This window comes from Rhagoletis pomonella, unplaced genomic scaffold (assembly GCF_013731165.1).
Source record: "Rhagoletis pomonella isolate Grant_MI unplaced genomic scaffold, Rhpom_1.0 Rhpom_scaffold_00005, whole genome shotgun sequence".
Lineage (NCBI taxonomy): Eukaryota > Metazoa > Arthropoda > Insecta > Diptera > Tephritidae > Rhagoletis > Rhagoletis pomonella.
The window spans coordinates 13,682,035-13,699,288 of NW_023458559.1; the positions used below are offsets into that span (position 1 = coordinate 13,682,035).

The 17,254-nt window shown below is 37.1% G+C and overlaps 2 protein-coding genes across 3 annotated transcripts in view; one reads left to right on the forward strand and one right to left on the reverse strand.

Moving 5' to 3' along the window:
• LOC118738723 (tudor domain-containing protein 3) overlaps positions 1-17,254 on the reverse strand; it is a gene marked incomplete in the record, with an annotated part of 227,242 nt that overhangs the window by 137,347 nt on the left and 72,641 nt on the right.
• The window catches only part of LOC118738724 (deformed epidermal autoregulatory factor 1), a 51,758-nt gene continuing 39,257 nt past the window's right edge, over positions 4,754-17,254 (forward strand). The window contains exons 1-2 of one of the 2 annotated variants that reach the window (XM_036469652.1): positions 4,754-5,120; positions 5,332-6,004. In XM_036469652.1, coding sequence (XP_036325545.1) covers positions 4,992-5,120; positions 5,332-6,004 — 802 coding nt within the window. In that variant the 5' untranslated portion in view covers positions 4,754-4,991. The remainder of the gene's footprint in view (positions 5,121-5,331; positions 6,005-17,254) is intronic. The other variant, XM_036469653.1, reaches the window with a different exon arrangement.

Genomic DNA, 17,254 nt, shown 5'->3' on the forward strand with positions numbered 1-17,254 from the left:
GTAAAATCCAGTAAAAGTTTTTACGAATTTTCATGTTTTGGCGTTTTCGTACGCAAAAGCTTGCAAAGTAGGGGAAAGAGGGAGAGCGAAAAATGACAGTTGAAGTTGCAATTTTTTACTGGATAAATTTTTACTTGTAAGAATTCGCCAGTACGAAAAACAGCTGATCGCATGTTGCTGGATAAAATTTAAACTAATAAGGACACTGTTTGTGGGTTTTTATTGTGGAAATTCGCAAAATTAACATATTTACACTAAGAAACTAGCAATAAAATATATTGTTTTATTAGGAATATGCTGCGAATAAACAACCAATTTATCAGCGGTTCATGAAACTTGCAAATTATTACTGGAATAGCGTTCGCGTACTTTCTTGTACATTTTTTCTATAAGACTGAATTCTTAGAAATAAAATTACTGGAGAGTTGCTGGCAAGTTACTGGATAATTTGTAAACAAACACAACTATTATAAACTACATTTTAATTATACACTAAGGGCCGGTTACTCAAGTCTGGTTAACACTAATCTGCGGTTAAACAGCGTTATCGACGTCTTCGACTCCATGCATACAACGGGGAGTCTGTAACGTCGATAACTATGTTTAACCGCAGATTAGTGTTAAACCAGACATTGAGTAATCGGCCCTAAGGGCAGCGTCTTGCGCTTATTTGCAAATAGTACCACTAATCAATACTTATTTGCGTGATTTAGTTATTTGCAAATAAAAAATTAACTCAGCGTTTATACGGCAAAGTTTACCATTTTGCAAATTGTTATTTGCCAATAATGCGTGCGTATAAACGTAGTAATAAATGCGACCTGTACTGATTGGCAAAAATTATGTGTTTGTTGTACATTTGTTCATGTTTGTTATTGTGCGTGGAATTTTCTAGAGTAGTTTTGTGCTCTCGCTATCTTAATACAAGGATACTCTGATGAACATACATATGTGAGGATGATGCAAGGCCAACTTATATAAGGTAGTGTTACAGGAGCAGTTGAAATTTTCGCCCGATGTTTCTTAAAGAAAGTCATAAACGTAGCGACCGGCGGTTCAACTTCGTGTTGTTTTGCTCTAGATTGCACCGTTTGTGGGCCTGTTGAATCAATTTATGGCTTGGTTGTATGAAAGATCAAAAAATGTGGATTTTCTGGCAAGTTGTACAACTTATCGCTACATTAATGGCCATGTTGTACAAACTCATTTAATTTGCGTTTATTTTGTAAACTAAATAAACGAAAATGGATAACTCAGCTGAAATAGGTACGTGCTTTTGTTGATTTTTATAAATGTAAGCCGAAACTATGAAATTGTAAAAATGAGATTTTACAATGAGATTTGCAATGTTTGTGGGCAAAACGTTCAACTTGATTGCGGATTGATTGGAACCAACGTTTTCGGCTTGCATTATGTCAAAAGCATGTGTTTGTTGTAATTCATTCTGTCATTTACTACCATTATGCGCAGGCCAATTCATGAAATCATTTCATGCGTTTGAGTAGAAACTGAATGAATTACAATTAAGGCGAAATAGAGTTTATGCACTTAGTTTTAACTCAGATCGATGAAATGATTTCGTGAATTGGACTACGCATACATGTTATACTTATGCTTTTAATTTATAAGGTAATTTTATGTTTTTAATCTCTTGCTACCACAAGAATATATGAATTCGTGATAAGAATATATAAATTCGCCTCGGAAGATAGAAAGCGAGTAAGAATAAATGCCGAGCAAAGGAATTTGTCTTCTTTCAACTTAAATAAATGCATTTTGCAAACAAAAGTGCGTATGTTCCTTAGTGCCTTGGTAATGGCGAATTCGTAAGGATCTATTGATTGCATTATAAACATTTTCATTTATTTGTTAAACATACAATTACTTCCATTACAACCCGGTCCTATGGATGCTAGAAGCGCGAATTCATATAAGGTGGTGTTACCGGAAAATGAATAAATAAATTATATGTATGTATATCAGAAAATCAATAAGATGAAATGAAATAATTGTTTGATTTCTAACCAAACCTATGTATGTAACTCAATCGCCTAATGGTTTGCCGAACCGTAATCATATGTTTACACATCCAATTTCGTGAGTAGGTACCTGGGACTCACACCTTTTTTAAGAAGTTTCTTCTTCTTTCTTCTTTTTTGGCGTTGTAACCGCCTAAGCGATTTTGGCCGAGTTCAGCAAAGCACGCCAGTCGTTTCTCCTCTGTGCCAACTGACGCCAATTGGAAACGCCAAGTGAAGCCAAGTCCTTCTCCACCTGATCTTTCCATCGTAGTGGGGGCCTCCCTCTTCCTCTGCTACCACCAGCGGGTTCCGAGTTGAATACTTTCAGAGCTGGAGCGTCGGTGTCCATTCGAACAACATGACCAAGCCAGCGGAGCCGCTGTATTTTAATTCGCTGCACTATGTCCATATCGTTGTAAAGCTCATACAGCTCATCGTTCCATCGTCTGCGGTACTCGCCTTCGCCAACGCGTAAAGGACCGTAAATCTTCCGCAAAATCTTTCTCTCAAACACCCCAAGAGCCGCCTCATCGGATGTTGTCATTGTCCATGCTTCTGCGCCATATACCAGCACGGGCATGATGAGTGACTTATAGAGCGTGGTTTTCATACGTCGAGAGAGGACTTTACTCCTGAATTGCCTACTCAGTCCAAAGTAGCACTTGTTGGCAAGAGTGATTCTACGTTGGATTTCAATGCTGACATTATTATCGGTGTTAATACTGGTTCCCAAGTAAACGAAATTCTCTACTTTCTCGAAATTGTAAAGAAATTGTTAAGAAGTTTCACTTCTATCATATGTACGGTGTTACACACGCATTTTTTTCGACGAAATTTTGTATTTTATCGCACGTTTTGATGATTTTGGGCAATGTTAAGGTGAAAAATTCGTTGTGAAGCTTGGACAATTTCGGATAATTGTGAAATTGATTGTGAACATGAATCAATTGGGAACAATTTTCTCCTAAATATGTTTCATAACCGATTCGAATGGTTGCTGCTTTTTTGGAAAGGTGTTTAGAAGGAGTGCACAAAGTTTTAATTTTTCCGATACGTGGGGCAGGGGTCGAGTACGCTAAAAAATGCATTTGGTACGTAGGTAGCCTTTTGCCTAAATTACTTTTTCTGAGAGGTGGACCAGATACCGATCTATTGGAAAAAATCTTATTTATGGTGTGATTTGCTTGAAACTTGGCACGTAGGTAGCTTATTGTCAGGGTTAAAATATTGGATACTCTTTTTCTGATAGTTGGACCAGGGACCGATCTATTCCAAAAATTCTTATTTATGGTCTGATTTGCTTGAAATTCGTATTATAGATATGCGTAGAATAGAATTGAGTCATTGTTTTACAGTTCGAGAGGTGTTTGAAGGCGCCGCAAACATGCGGGTGTTGGCTATTTAACAATAGTTATTACACACGCCAACAAAAATAGAAATAAATTTGATGCAGCTAATGTTAACGCTATTTTTGACGTAAGCATAAAAATTCCGTCAGCTCCAGATTTTAAGAAAAACAAGGTCAGTGTCAAAGAATCGCGATTTTGCAAAATTTGAGAAGCTCTAGCAAAGAAACAAAGGGTGGTAGAACCTCCCACTTAGGGCCGGTTGTTCAATGTCCGATTAGCACAAATCGGAGGTAGAAACTCCGGTTAAGCACAACTACTGCTTTATCGATCACATGTTACATGCATGATGTCGAAATCGTCGATAGTGTAGTGGTAGTGATAACCAGTAATTGAACAACCGGCCCTTAGGCTTAGATTGAAGAAAGAAAATCTCGGCTACTATACCTGCAAATTCCTGGACCTTTGCTTGATGGTCACTTACAGGTCTATTCTGCACGTTACTAAAGATTTTGTGACCGGAGAATTTTATTACCAAAAAATGTCTTGATTATAAAAAGGCAATAAGGGCCGGTTGTTCAATGTCTGATTAGCACAAATCGGAGGTGGAAGCTCCGGTTAGATACAACGACTGCTTTATCAATCACATGTTATATGCATGATGTCGAAATCGTCGATAATGATGTTTAAACGGAGATTAGTTTTAACCACATATTGAGTAAACGGCCCTAAGATGATCATCGAAAAGGAAAATTAACCTAAGCATGGCAGCGTCTTGCCCTTATTTGCAAATAGTACCACTAATCAATACTTATTTGCGTGATTTAGTTATTTGCAAATAAAACATTAACTCATCGTTTATACGGCAAATTTTACCATTTTGCAAATTGTTATTTGCAAATAATACGTGCGTATAAACGTAGTATAGTTTGGTGCATCATTATTTAGCCATATTTTTTAGTAAAACTGGTTTTTCCTAGAAATATAAAATATTTTTCTATTAAATGAGTTTTCTTAAAATTTATGCACATAAATTATAAAAATGTGTATATTAGAAAAAAGGGATACCTTTCTAACGATACTAATTTTTTTAAATTCGGTCGGGAATTTTTCGAAATATAGCCATTTTAAATTTTCGAAAATTCCCTTTCGCCCCTCCGTAGCACCGAAAATATAAGTTTGCACCAAAAAAATTGTATACCATTAAAATGAGGAAAAAAGGCGGATCACGTTTTGTTCTAGCTTAACGTGCCGTATTCTGCACTTATGCCAAAGAACTTAGGGAGTATACATATGTATGTACATTTCGCTGCAGTTTAATATGGCAACAGTCTCGGAATTGGAAGCGATCCGAAAGAAGTCGCTTTCCAAATGTCAAATTTTTGTTTGAGCGGCCACAAATCAAACAAACCCTTTGTTATCAAGAAATGTCATGTTCAGTTAATATTTTCCACAAAATTTTATTTATAAGCAAAATGTGATTTATTGTTTACAAAACTAACGAGTAAAAAACTTTGCTGAACAAACTTAACGCGAATTCATCAAAAATCGGTGGAGAGTGCTGTGAGAATCCCAGAGCACCTTTTACAAGTAAAATTTAGTGTGAAAAAAGTATAGTGCAACGATGGAACAGGTCGATTCTGCTGAGCTTCATCTAGGCAGGATACGTGATGTAAAAGATCTGGGTGGTCTCAATGACGAAGCACGCGACGTTGTTAAGGAAGAGGTGATTTTGGAGAGTTCTGGTCACCAGGTAATTACAAAAAATTTTAATGCTGGCGGCGTGGCGTTCCTAACACAAGTTTGCGCTCAGCCCCTTCCCGCGCTCGCTACTTACACCCCTTTCCGTTGCGTGCGGCCTTCTGTCTTCAACAGCGCAATTGATGTGTACACAATTTTTTCTCTTTTTTTCTCTTACTTTCGCGTTTGTTAATTATACGATTTTTTAATTGTAAAACTTAAAGCTGGATACAAAGGTGCGAATGGTGACCTCTAATGAGAATAGTGGCGGTAGTGGGGGTGTGGTCTCAGTACCGGTATCCCTGCCGATAGGCTCTATGATCACTGGAGCCTCCTTTAATGTGATCACACCGGACCAATTGCCGCATTTCAAGCAAATGCTTTGTGTCGATAACGGCTATATATCGAGCAGCCCAGTTGTTGGCAGCATGGGGGGAGATCTGAAGACAATTGTCATCCAGCAAACGACCGGAGGAGGTGGTGCCGGTGGTGGTGTTGGAATCAATCATGATGGTTCTGGCAGTAATAATAGTCACGATAGTACTGGAACCAGTGAACATCCGACTCAGGGTGCTGGCTCTGGTTGCGGGTCGGGGACTGGAGTCAATTGGGCCGAAACTACCCATATGGAGGTATTTCCCATTCGTTGTAAGACAACCAGCGCTGATTTGTATCGAAGTAAGTTGGGATCAGGAGGTCGTGGACGCTGTGTCAAATACAAGGATAAATGGTACACACCCAGCGAGTTTGAAAATGTATGTGGACGAGGTTCGAGCAAAGATTGGAAGCGTTCCATTAAGTATGGTGGCAAATCCTTGCAATCCTTAATAGATGACGGAATCTTGACTCCACACGCTACAAACTGCAGCTGCACTGTTTGTTGCGATGATGAAGCTGGTAAGTACATAAACTATACATTTTTGATGCATACACATAATTCGATTATTTTATTTTTTATTATTGAATTGAATCATGACACCTATGTACATCCCTGCAAACCAAAGTTCCTGAAATCTTTTGAAGTATCTCATTCCTGTAACGATTTTTTTACGAATCTTCAGAGAAAAGTAAATAAAGTGGCTCATACGAACTCGTAAAGAAATCTCTGTATGAAAAATAAAGAAAATTCTAAAAAAATCTGCAAGAAATTCTTCATTATTTCTTATTGCTTTACCGATATTCTTCCGAAATTTCGTAAAAGAATAATAGAGTGCACAGTCTAATTCATTTTAGGAAATTCGGCGAAAAATTGGATGAGGTCCACGATGCAGCGAACACAGGCGGCGCCATCTGACATACCACTATTTTGGGTTTGCCGATTTTGACAATTCTAGTCCACAAGTAAACGATGCCTCAGAGACTTTAAATGCACTGAAATTCACTAATACTTGCACAAGAGTCACAATTTTTTCATATTTTCCATATTATTTATTATTATTATTATTTAATTGAAAGCAAGTGATGAATCACTTGTTTACACAAAATGGGAGCACTAGCATCCAAGGCCTTCGGCTCTCTTATACTAAGTATATGGGTTTAGATTAAGGATAGTGCGATTTAGGGTACATATATACTTATGATTATAGTTAATATCGAATTTACTTTATATAAATTTTTTTAAGTCAGTAATTTTCAGAAACTCATTAACTAATTTTATTTTATCGGACTCAGTTTTCCTTAGTAGACTAGAAGGTTTGATATTGTCAAAAAGTGCCGTTCTTGTAGCGGTGAAGTTTGGGCAACTATCTAACAAGTGGCAGACGGTGAGGTGGTTAGAACCGCAATAGGAGCATAGAGGTGGTGGAGCTCCCGTGAGAATGTGGCTGTGGGAGATGACTGTATGTCCGATTCTGAGGCGAATAAATGACTTTAATTCGCTACAACTAACATCGAGGGGAAGGTTGGGGCTTTTGCTTCCTATATTCATATCTGAGTAGTGATGACGAAAGTTTTTCCACTCGTTCTGTTTTTTTAAGAACATTACTGAGCTTATGTGCCTATAAATGTCTTGTTTTAACATCCATTTTGATGTCACTAGGGGTTGTTCAGATGCAAGTTTCGCTCTACGATCTGCAGTCTCATTGCCGTCAATTCCGACGTGACTAGGGCTCCACATAATCTTTATTCTGTTTTTATTTTCCATGAGCATATTTTTAATGACAATCATTAAATGATTATTATTTTTGTCATTTGAAAGAGATTTCATCGTTGACAGACTATCGGTTACAATGACATGTTTATCTCTCGATTGGATTGCAAATTTAACAGCCTCGTAAATCGCTACTACCTCAGCTGTATATGCCGAACAGAATGGGTGTAGGAGACCCGCGGCAATTGTGTTCTGGTATTCGTCGACAACGGCATATGCAGTTGCCGAGGGATTCTTTGACCCGTCAGTATATAAGAGTTTCCATTGCATCTCTCTAAAAGGGGTGGTGAGTTCGAGGAAGATTTTCCGAAAAGCTGTAGGTGCTGTATTTACTTTTGAGTATTTAGCCATATTGAGTACCATGATCGGTTCGAAACATTGCCAGGGTGGAGGTCGATGGAATTTGGTTTTAGTTAGAGAGATGGGAATTTCCAGTGTCCTTGCAGCCTCTACAACTCTTTCCACCGCAGATTTTTGGTTTCTACTTTCCCTTTTCCTTGTCACAGCGTTTTTGACCGCATCTTGCAGAAGGGTGTTGCAGCTAGATAGAATTTTTGTGATAATCCTGCTTGTGTTGAAATGGACTCTTTCATCAATGGACGGTAGTCCTGCTTCCATCAAAATGCATTTAGTTGGCGACGTTGGGAATGCGCGTAGGCTCCTTCTTGCGGCAGTGTGGTAGGCTGGGGTTATAAGTTTCAAATTGCGTTTCGCACAGTGTCCATAAATAGCCAACCCGTAGTCTATTTTTGACAAAATCAAAGCCCTCACGATGTTTACCAATGTAACGGTGTGAACCATACAGTATTTAGAGGAAAGATATTTTATTACATTTAAACGTGTAATTAACTCTTTCTTAACGTATGTACAATGCTCTCTAAAAGTAAGTTTCTTATCGAATATTATACCTAATACACGTAAGCTGTTACAACTATCAATTGTCTGAGAATTAAATGTAAGATTTGGTGACGTGCATCTTTGTTTATTGCAAATATGCATAGTTTTACATTTTGTGATGGATATGTTAGCTCCAGAGATATTGGACCATTTCGAAATATCACTTAACATTTTTACAAAACTAATGTGAGCAGTCGTCAAATCTTTGCATTTCGTGAATAACAATACATCATCCGCGTAAGTAATGTGAGAAATAGATTTTTGGCTTAAGAATATTTTATTAATATCATCAAACGCAATGATAAATAATATTACGGACAGAGGCGATCCTTGTGGGATGCCGTTGAATAGCTTTCTGGTTTTTGCATATTTGTTGTTGATTTTGACGCAAAAAGTGCGATTGCTTAAGAACGACTTTACAAAATTGTAGATCCTAGTGCCTATTTTCCAGTCTGATAACTTTTTTAAAACAACATGAATTCCAATTCGATCGTATGCTTTCTCGAAATCGAGACTAAGCACTGAAATATGGTTTTTAGTAGCTAGAGCTCTTCTTGTAAAGTTTTCAAATAGAAGTAGAGCATCCAAAGTATTTTGTCCTTCCTTAAAGGCAAACTGATTGGTGCATATTAAACCGTTTGTCATCGCGTACCACATTAAGCGCTTTGCTACTATTTTCTCTAAGGTTTTACTCAGGCAGGACAGTAGAGAGATGGGCCTGAAGCCTGAAACGGTTGTATGGCGCTGGTGTGGCTTAGGTATGGGGACAACGATAGCATGCTTCCAACTTTGTGGGTAGTTTCCTTGGTTTAAAATTTCGTTAAAAAGGTGTACGACTCTGTTTTTTGTTTGTCCAGAAAGATTTTTTATTAATGGGTAGGAAATTCGGTCCCTTCCAGGAGTCTTACCTTTCATAGAACCGATTGTCATTTCAAATTCGAATGTGGAAATAGGGTTCTCCAATCCTTCCGCGTTTGCAGAGAGGTTGGTGTTTTTATAGACTTTCGCCAAAGTAGTATATTTTTCCTGGATAAATTCACTGTGGAAATTCGAATCTTTAGAGTATTCAGACCACGAAGCGCAGAAAACATCTGCAATATCTTTTGCGGGGTAGATGGGACCATCATTGCTGTGTATAAATTTAATTGATTGCGGATTGTAAGTCCCTGTCAGTCTTTTTATATTGGCCCAAACTTGTTTAGGGTCTGTTTTGGGATTTATTGAGGTGGTGAATTTCGCTAGGGACTTTCTTTTGGCTTCCTTAAGAGATCTTTTGAAGTGTGCATTTGCCTTTTTATAGATAAGCAAGTTAGAGTCCGTTCTATCTTTCTTGAAAGATTCCCATGACTTAAATTTGATTTCTCTCAATAAGGACAGGTGTGGGGACCAGTACGGCACAATATGTTTTTGTGTTTTATGTTGCGTCTGGGGAATGGAAAAGTGGGCGGCTGTTCGTATTGTTCGCTCAATATTTTTGGCTTCTTTGTTAATGTTACGGGTTTGTGGAGTTTTTGAAATTAGGCTGTCTGTTAATGTTTGAAATTTTTTCCAGTCGGCTTTGTTTATTAAAAATTTTGGTTTCGGTTTGCCACAATTAGTGTTTGGTGTACTGAGATTGGTCAGGATAGGGAAGTGGTCACTTCCATGTAGGCGATCCAATGTTGAGCTGTTAAGCCTTGGAGCCAGATTGGCGGAACATAGAACTACATCTACATTGGTAAAAGTTTTGAACGTTGAAAAATGAGTGGGTGCGTTGTCGTTTAGTACTATCAGGTCTTCGAACATAATCAAGTCTTCTAGAATTTTACCTCTTTGATTCGTGGAGTTTGAACCCCAGAATGGGCTCCAGGCATTTAAGTCGCCTGTAATGATTATAGGCGTGTTAAAACTGCGTATAATATCTTGCAACTCTTTCAGACTGAAGTTTTGATGTGGCGGTATATAAATGGAAATTATAGTGAAACGGAACCCTACATCTAATTCGATGGCTATTGTTGATAAAGGAGATTGAATTTGTATTTGTTTTTGCGAAGTATCCTTTTTTACCATAACTGCAATGCCCTGTTTGCCTGTATGGTTATGATTTAAATTGTGAAAGTAGCTAATGTAGTTTTTGGGTGTTGTGCCGTGCTTATTTACGGGCAAGTGTGTTTCTTGTATCGAAAGGACTGATGGTGAGTATTCGTTAATTAATAATTGGAGTTCATTAAAGTTGTTGTAGTAGCCATTTATGTTCCAATGGAGTATATTAAACACCATTATGGCAATTAATATATTTTTTCTTTTTTTAATTTGAATCTAAATCACCTTTATTAAGGTGAGATAGAAAAAAATAGTCATTTTTCCGCAAAAGGTCTTGGCTAAGTTGTGAGATTGGGGAGACGGGGTTAGAGAGAACCTGAGTCATGTTTCTTTCGTTGCTGGTGGTTGTGGACGTATAGTTGTTGGTAGTTGCATTTCTTGAAGTAGTGGGTTTATTTGTGTTGGAGGATGTTGTTTCGCTAGTTTCTTGTAATATTGTTGGTGCTGTGGAGTTATTGGTTTTTGATTGGGTTATGGAATTTTGAGAAGTACATGTGGTTGCTGGAGGTCTATTCTGCGTAATATTAGAGTATGAGGAAAAAATCATTGGTCGTGGTATTTGTGAGCTGTATATGTCTTTTGCTTGTTTCATAGAGCATTTTCTTTGTATTTTTATTTTTAAAATTTCTTTTTGTTGCAAAAACTTTGTACATTTGTTTGAGTTAGCGGGGTGCTCTTCATCACAATTTGCACACTTTGTGCGCACGCATTGGACGGGCGTGTGGGGAGGTAAGTTGCAGTTGACACAGGAGGGGTTGTTTTTGCAATGTTTCTGCGTGTGACCAAGTTTCTGGCAACTTTTACACCTCATCGGGTTTGGGATATACTCCCTGATTTTTACTTTGTACCAGGAGACATTGATCGACTCCGGCAAGTGGTAGGAATCAAAAGTCAGTAAAACTACGCCAGAAGGTTGGCGTTTGTCGTTGTTGTTGTTGTAGCAGCATACAAATTCCCCAAAGACTTTTTGGGGAGTGTTGCTGGAGTGACAGTCCTTGGCCAGATATAAATCTGGGTCGTTCCGGTTACGTAGACCCGACTGTCGTGGGCAAGTGGTAGGAATCAAAAGTCAGTAAAACTACGCCGGAAGGTTGGCGTTTGTCGTCTATAAGCTTAGTGAATTTATATATGCTTACGACACCTTGGGATTCGAGTTCTCTAACAATTTCTTCATCGGGGATAGTGCTTAAGCATGGGGCGTAAATCGTGCCCTTGACGTAGTTTAGGTTATCGTGAAATTTGCATTTAATCTCACATAAACCCGGCAGATTTTTTGCTGCAATGAACTTATTGGCGGCAGTCTTGTTCTTTACAAGAAGCAACAGACTTCCGTCTCGGAGTTCTGAAATATTTTCAATTTCGTTGCTGATAATTTTTAACGACCTATGTACTGCAAAGCATGAGTACTGCGTTAATGGTTTTTTATCATTTGCTGCCGAAATCACTACATACTTGGGGTTTTCAAAGGGGATTGAGGAGGTTGGAAGTTCCGGGAAATCGTTTAAAGATTTGTTTGTACGCTTTTTTTTAGCTTTGGGACTATTTGCCAGAGAGGCAAATCTATTGTCCCCTAGATTAAGGGCCCCATGGGGCATTTTACCCGATTACAATTAACTACTTTTCACTTTCACGTAGGAAACACGTGTATGAGAAAAATATACAATAACAAATATTAATATGTGCTTAAGTAGCGGTTTGTACACTAATATCAGAGTTAAACACAACTATACGCTCGCACAAAGACACAACCGTAGGCAACGAAAGTTAGTCGATGACTCTTTTCCATATTAATTATTGTAAATTGTATACTTTTAAAATTTAGCACAGTTAAAACACGTTTACCTTCTTTCTTTTCTTTTAATATCCTTTTCGGCTTTGTTTACTTGTGATACACAAATGTCATCGCCGCCAGGACGGCTGATTATTGCATTCTATCATTCTTGGATGACATCTTTATGAATTCTTTAAAATTAAAAAAAAAAAAAATGGTTTGCCGGGGTGTTATTATGTACATATGTTGGTGTTGTATTCTATCACTCCTGGATGAGATCTACGAATTCTTTACAAGTAATTTTTAAGCAAAAAACAAAACAATTTCTTCATGATGCAATGATCGGATATTAACCAAATTAGTATGTGATCACCTCAGAGACACTACCTTTCCGATAGAAAAAGAATTATCGAAATCGGCTCACGTGGCCCAAAGGTATGCGGTAACAAGTCAGTTAAAAATTAAAAAAAAAACGTTTGCAGGGATACTATGCACACCAGGAATTGCTCAGAAGGGAAAATTGCAAACTGAGGGAACTGCACTGGCGTGGCACTATGGGCCAGCGTCAGGCAAAAATCATATTAGTAGGCTACAATCTGGTAAGATACAGGCTACTCATGGATCTCCCAAAAGAGAAACTAAGAATTATCAACAGGTTTTCTGACGGGACACTGTAGGCTAAGAGGGCACCTGTATAAACTAGGTATCTGGTCCAGCGAACTGTGTCGCTTTTGCGATGCGGCCAAGGAGACTCCTCTACACCTTCTTATGGAGTGTGTGACCGTTGCACGCAGGAGGTATAGGAGCATAGGGCACGTCTGGCCAAGAGAGGAGTACATACACTCACTGTCCTCGGGGTCTATTATGAAATTTATAGACACTCTGGGTCTGGTTGAGGTGTTGTGATGAGCTAGGGGCACAATGGACCTACTGGTCGCAGTGCCATACCGAACTAACTATCTATCTATGTATACTATGTATGTATGTATGTGTGTCAAGTAGATAATTTCAGGAGCTGAAAGTCCTTCTAAAAGATCTCTCTGTGAGTCCACAGTACATTATTTTAACGTTTTTTTATACCCGAGCGCACTTGTGCACAAGGGTATTATAACTTTGTTCACATAACGGTTGTTTGTAACAGGCAAAACGAATCGAGATAGATATAGACAAATGTATACATAAATGATCAGAATGAAAAGAGAAATCAATTAAGCGGTGACTGTCTGTCCGTCCGTCCGTCCGTCTGTGCACACGATAACTCGAGTAAAAATTGAGATATCTTAACGAAACTTGGTACGTGAACTTCTTTTGGGCGTGGGACGGATGGTATTGAAAATGGGCGAAATCGGATAATAACCACGCCTACCTCCCATATAACGGTAATTTTAAGAAATACGAAAACTGCGATATTTTAGTAACTACTGAAGATAATTCACTCAAAATTGATACTTACAATTAGTTTCAGACGGAAAACATGAATATTATAAATTTTTGGAAAATGGGCGTAGCCACGCCCACTTATGGTTAAGTGTGTATATCTTGGTAACCGCTGCACCAATTTCTTCCAAACTTGGCACAGTTGTTGGCCTTAGTACAGCATACTAAATGGCTGAAAATTTTAAAAATCGGACAATAACCACGCCTACCTCCCATATAACGGTAATTTTCAGAAAAACGAAAACTGCGATATTTTAGTAACTACTGAAGATAATTCACTCAAAATTGATGTTTGCAATGAGTTTTAGACGAAAAATAAGAATATTACAAAATTTTGGCAAATGGGCGTAGCCACGCCCACTTATGGTTACATGTGTATATCTTGGTAACCGCTACAATAACCACGCCCACATCCCATATAACGGTAATTTAGAGAAATACAAAATCTTCGATAAATCAGTAAATATTGAAGCTAATTTATTCAAAATTGATGATTGCAACAATTCTTTACCAAGAAATACGTTTATGACAAAATTTTGGAAAATGGGCGTAGCACCGCCCACTTGTGATCACATATATGTATCTCGCTAACCGTTCTAGCAATTTGTACCAAGCTCGGTATGGTTATTGTGCTTGCCACATAAAGCAAACCGTTGAAAATTGTTGAAATCGGACTAAAATTGAGGCCGCTTTTCATATAACGGTAAATTTCAGATATGCTTGAAATTTCAATATTTCGATATTTAAGGACGCTAATTTACTTAAAATGTATACACCCCGGCTTATCATGTAGCGGTAGCTTTCGGAAAGGTGGAAAACATATATTTAATACTTGCGCCGGGTATTTAATGTTCGGCTCCGCCCGAACTTAGACTTTCTTACTTGTTTTAGTATGAACTAGCTTTTGCTTTCGTTACTCTTAAAAAGGATTCCAGAAGCGCTTTGAGTGACCTCTAAATAGTTTTTAATTTCAAAATAAAAAATACTTAAGGGTATATTGTTTTCGGTATAGAACAATCCTAGGGGGTGAGAGCATACAAATTCTGACTTTACTTTTTCACATGCGTTTTTGGACCACCGTAGTGTACAATGATGTGCACACCCATGTTAAAATGAATAACACCTTTTTTATGAACTATATTTTATTTATATGCCAAAATATTGTTTAAAGTATTATCAGTTACTTACGTTCTTAATTTTGCTTTGAATAAAAGTGTACTGAAAAGTGCTGATTTTTTTGGCATGAAAAAGTCTAACGTACTGATAAAAAATCTGGCAACCCTAGTTAAGGGTCCTTTAAATTATAAAAATTATACTTATTTAAAATAAAGTTTCTTTGCGTTTAAAGTAGCCTTTTGTTGTCAATGGGTCATTCCATTGAAAGGAGGAAAACGACATAAATTTAAATATGAGTAGCCCACTTGCAAAGTGCGCTATGTAAAATTTTTTCGATTTTTAGTTTTTGGTGGATTACGTACCTGTTTTTAAAATAGTTTCATGTCCACTAACAAGACAGTGCAAAATATTTTTATATTCTGGAAAATAGCATCAAATGTTAACTCTTCTTCGAAAAGTAGCTATCATACTTATTTATAAACTTTCAAAAGTATCCATCTTATGATGAACTTAGAAAACTGCTTTAGGCCGTATAGACTGTTAATGTTATCTTATGTCATGTTATGTTATGTTATAATTTTATAAGTCTCTTATTTATCCAAATAAAATATTCAATTTAAATGATACTTGTTGTCGTAATCGTTTTTTGAAATTTATGGCTTTCTATTACAAAGAGCGTGTGTGAATCGGTAACAAAGTTCGCGGCGAGTAAATTTTTGACAACTATGAGGTGAATAAAATTTCAGTAGCTTATGAGGCTAGTGAAATTTTTGACAAATGAATAGAAAATTTGGACAATCGCAAAGATTGTTTATGTGTGTAATTTTTCGTTAAATAAAAGCTTAAGTTGATGAACTGCAATCAACGATGGTAGACGTTTTCTTAATATATTAATTTTACTTCGATTCGGAATATTTTATGCCGCATAAATCTGCGGTTATCAAAAATTTACTGCTGTCGAAAAAGATTTAATTTCACACAGCAGATTGGCAAAACTGTCTCACCATAGTAAAAATATTATTCAACAGCTTTCCCCATAGAACTTTGTTACCGATTCACACACGCCCAAAATCACAAAACGCTGTTTGCAAGTGCACTACTCATGTGTCCTAATTATCTCTATTTCAGTAGTTACCTCTTTTGAAATGACTACATTTCATTAACCTGTGGGAAAATATTTAAAAAATCAAAAGAAATTGTAATTTTTGTCTATGGAAACTTTTATTTCATGCATAATTATTTTACACTAGTCAAAAGGAGATGTCCCACCAGTCACAACTTTAAACATTTTTTTAATATTTCTATGAAGATTATATAAAACTAATTTTTATTGAAAACGAAAGCGTATAATTCATATTTTACAACAAATACATCGTTCGTCAAAATTAAGTAGTTTTGCTAAAATTCATTTTTGAGTGCACAAGGGTAAAATAGAGCTCATTTCAGTGTCCCACCAGTCACATTCATTCAAATGATAGTTACATAAAACTAAGAAATCGTTGGGTATTTTTTTAAAGCAATTTTATTCATTAGTTATCGTTTTATGTTAAAGAATATATTTCGCTGTTGCATAAGTTCCGACGACATAGTTAAAATTAACAATTGATCACAGTCTGGAGTAAATTGTCGCACTAGTCACAATGGAATGGCCCCAATATCAATATAAAACCAGCCAAAAAACCGATCTCAACCTTCACGTTCCCACGACAGTCGGGTCTACATAACCGGAACGACCCAGATTTATATATTCCAAGGACTGTCCCTCCAGCATCACTGCCCAAAAAACTCTTTGGGGAATTCGTACACTGCCGGAACAAAGTATTGGCACAGCAAATTTTTGACAATACACCCAGAAAAAGGTTTAGTTATAATAACCAAGATTTGGTTATAGTGATCAAGTGGCATAGTTGGATATGGCGAAATAAATATATAGTTCACGAAAGTCTGCAATTTACTTAAGACTTCTAGTTGGGACAAATGTATATTAGTTAATAATTACAAAACGAATACCTTGATTTGACAATATTGTTAGTTGAATAAAATCATTGTTGAGCAAATATAAACAATGCTTTGGTTGATACAAGTTTTCAATTAATTTTGTGAACTCTGTAGACTTGAATCAGCTTACCGTTTATTATTGGAAAAAAAGCTTCTGTTTGACACAAATAAAAATTTACTCGATGTTTGTTGTGTTTACTTTACTGCTACTTTTTCCTTCCTATACTGCTTTGCTTTTTCCTTGGCTAAATAGACACTTTCATATTATATTTCACATGAATTATATATCCACTGAAAAACCCCGGTTGGCATCAAACTTTATATTTTTAAAAAACTATGACTGAAGGGAAATCTTTAGTTATTTGTCGGTCGTTTTTGGGGTGGGGGGCGGAGGGGGAGGGGCGTGGCCCCACTAAACCCCCTATTCGAAAGGGGACAGCCCCAACTTTACGAAAAGTCGCACCCCCTCCTCCCCTTCGGGGTTCCCTAGGGAACCGTTTGAAAAAGGGGGAAAAACGGAATTTTCTTACAGAAACCGTCGGATTTTTTAATAAAAGAAATTATGCCAAATTAGATATCGGGCGATTTTGAACAAAGAATAAAAAAGTTAATTAGAAATAGAAAAAACAAGTTTTTGTAAAAAAAAAATGTTCTTTTTAACAAATGCACTTTTGTGTAGAATTCCTTTCTGCGTAGG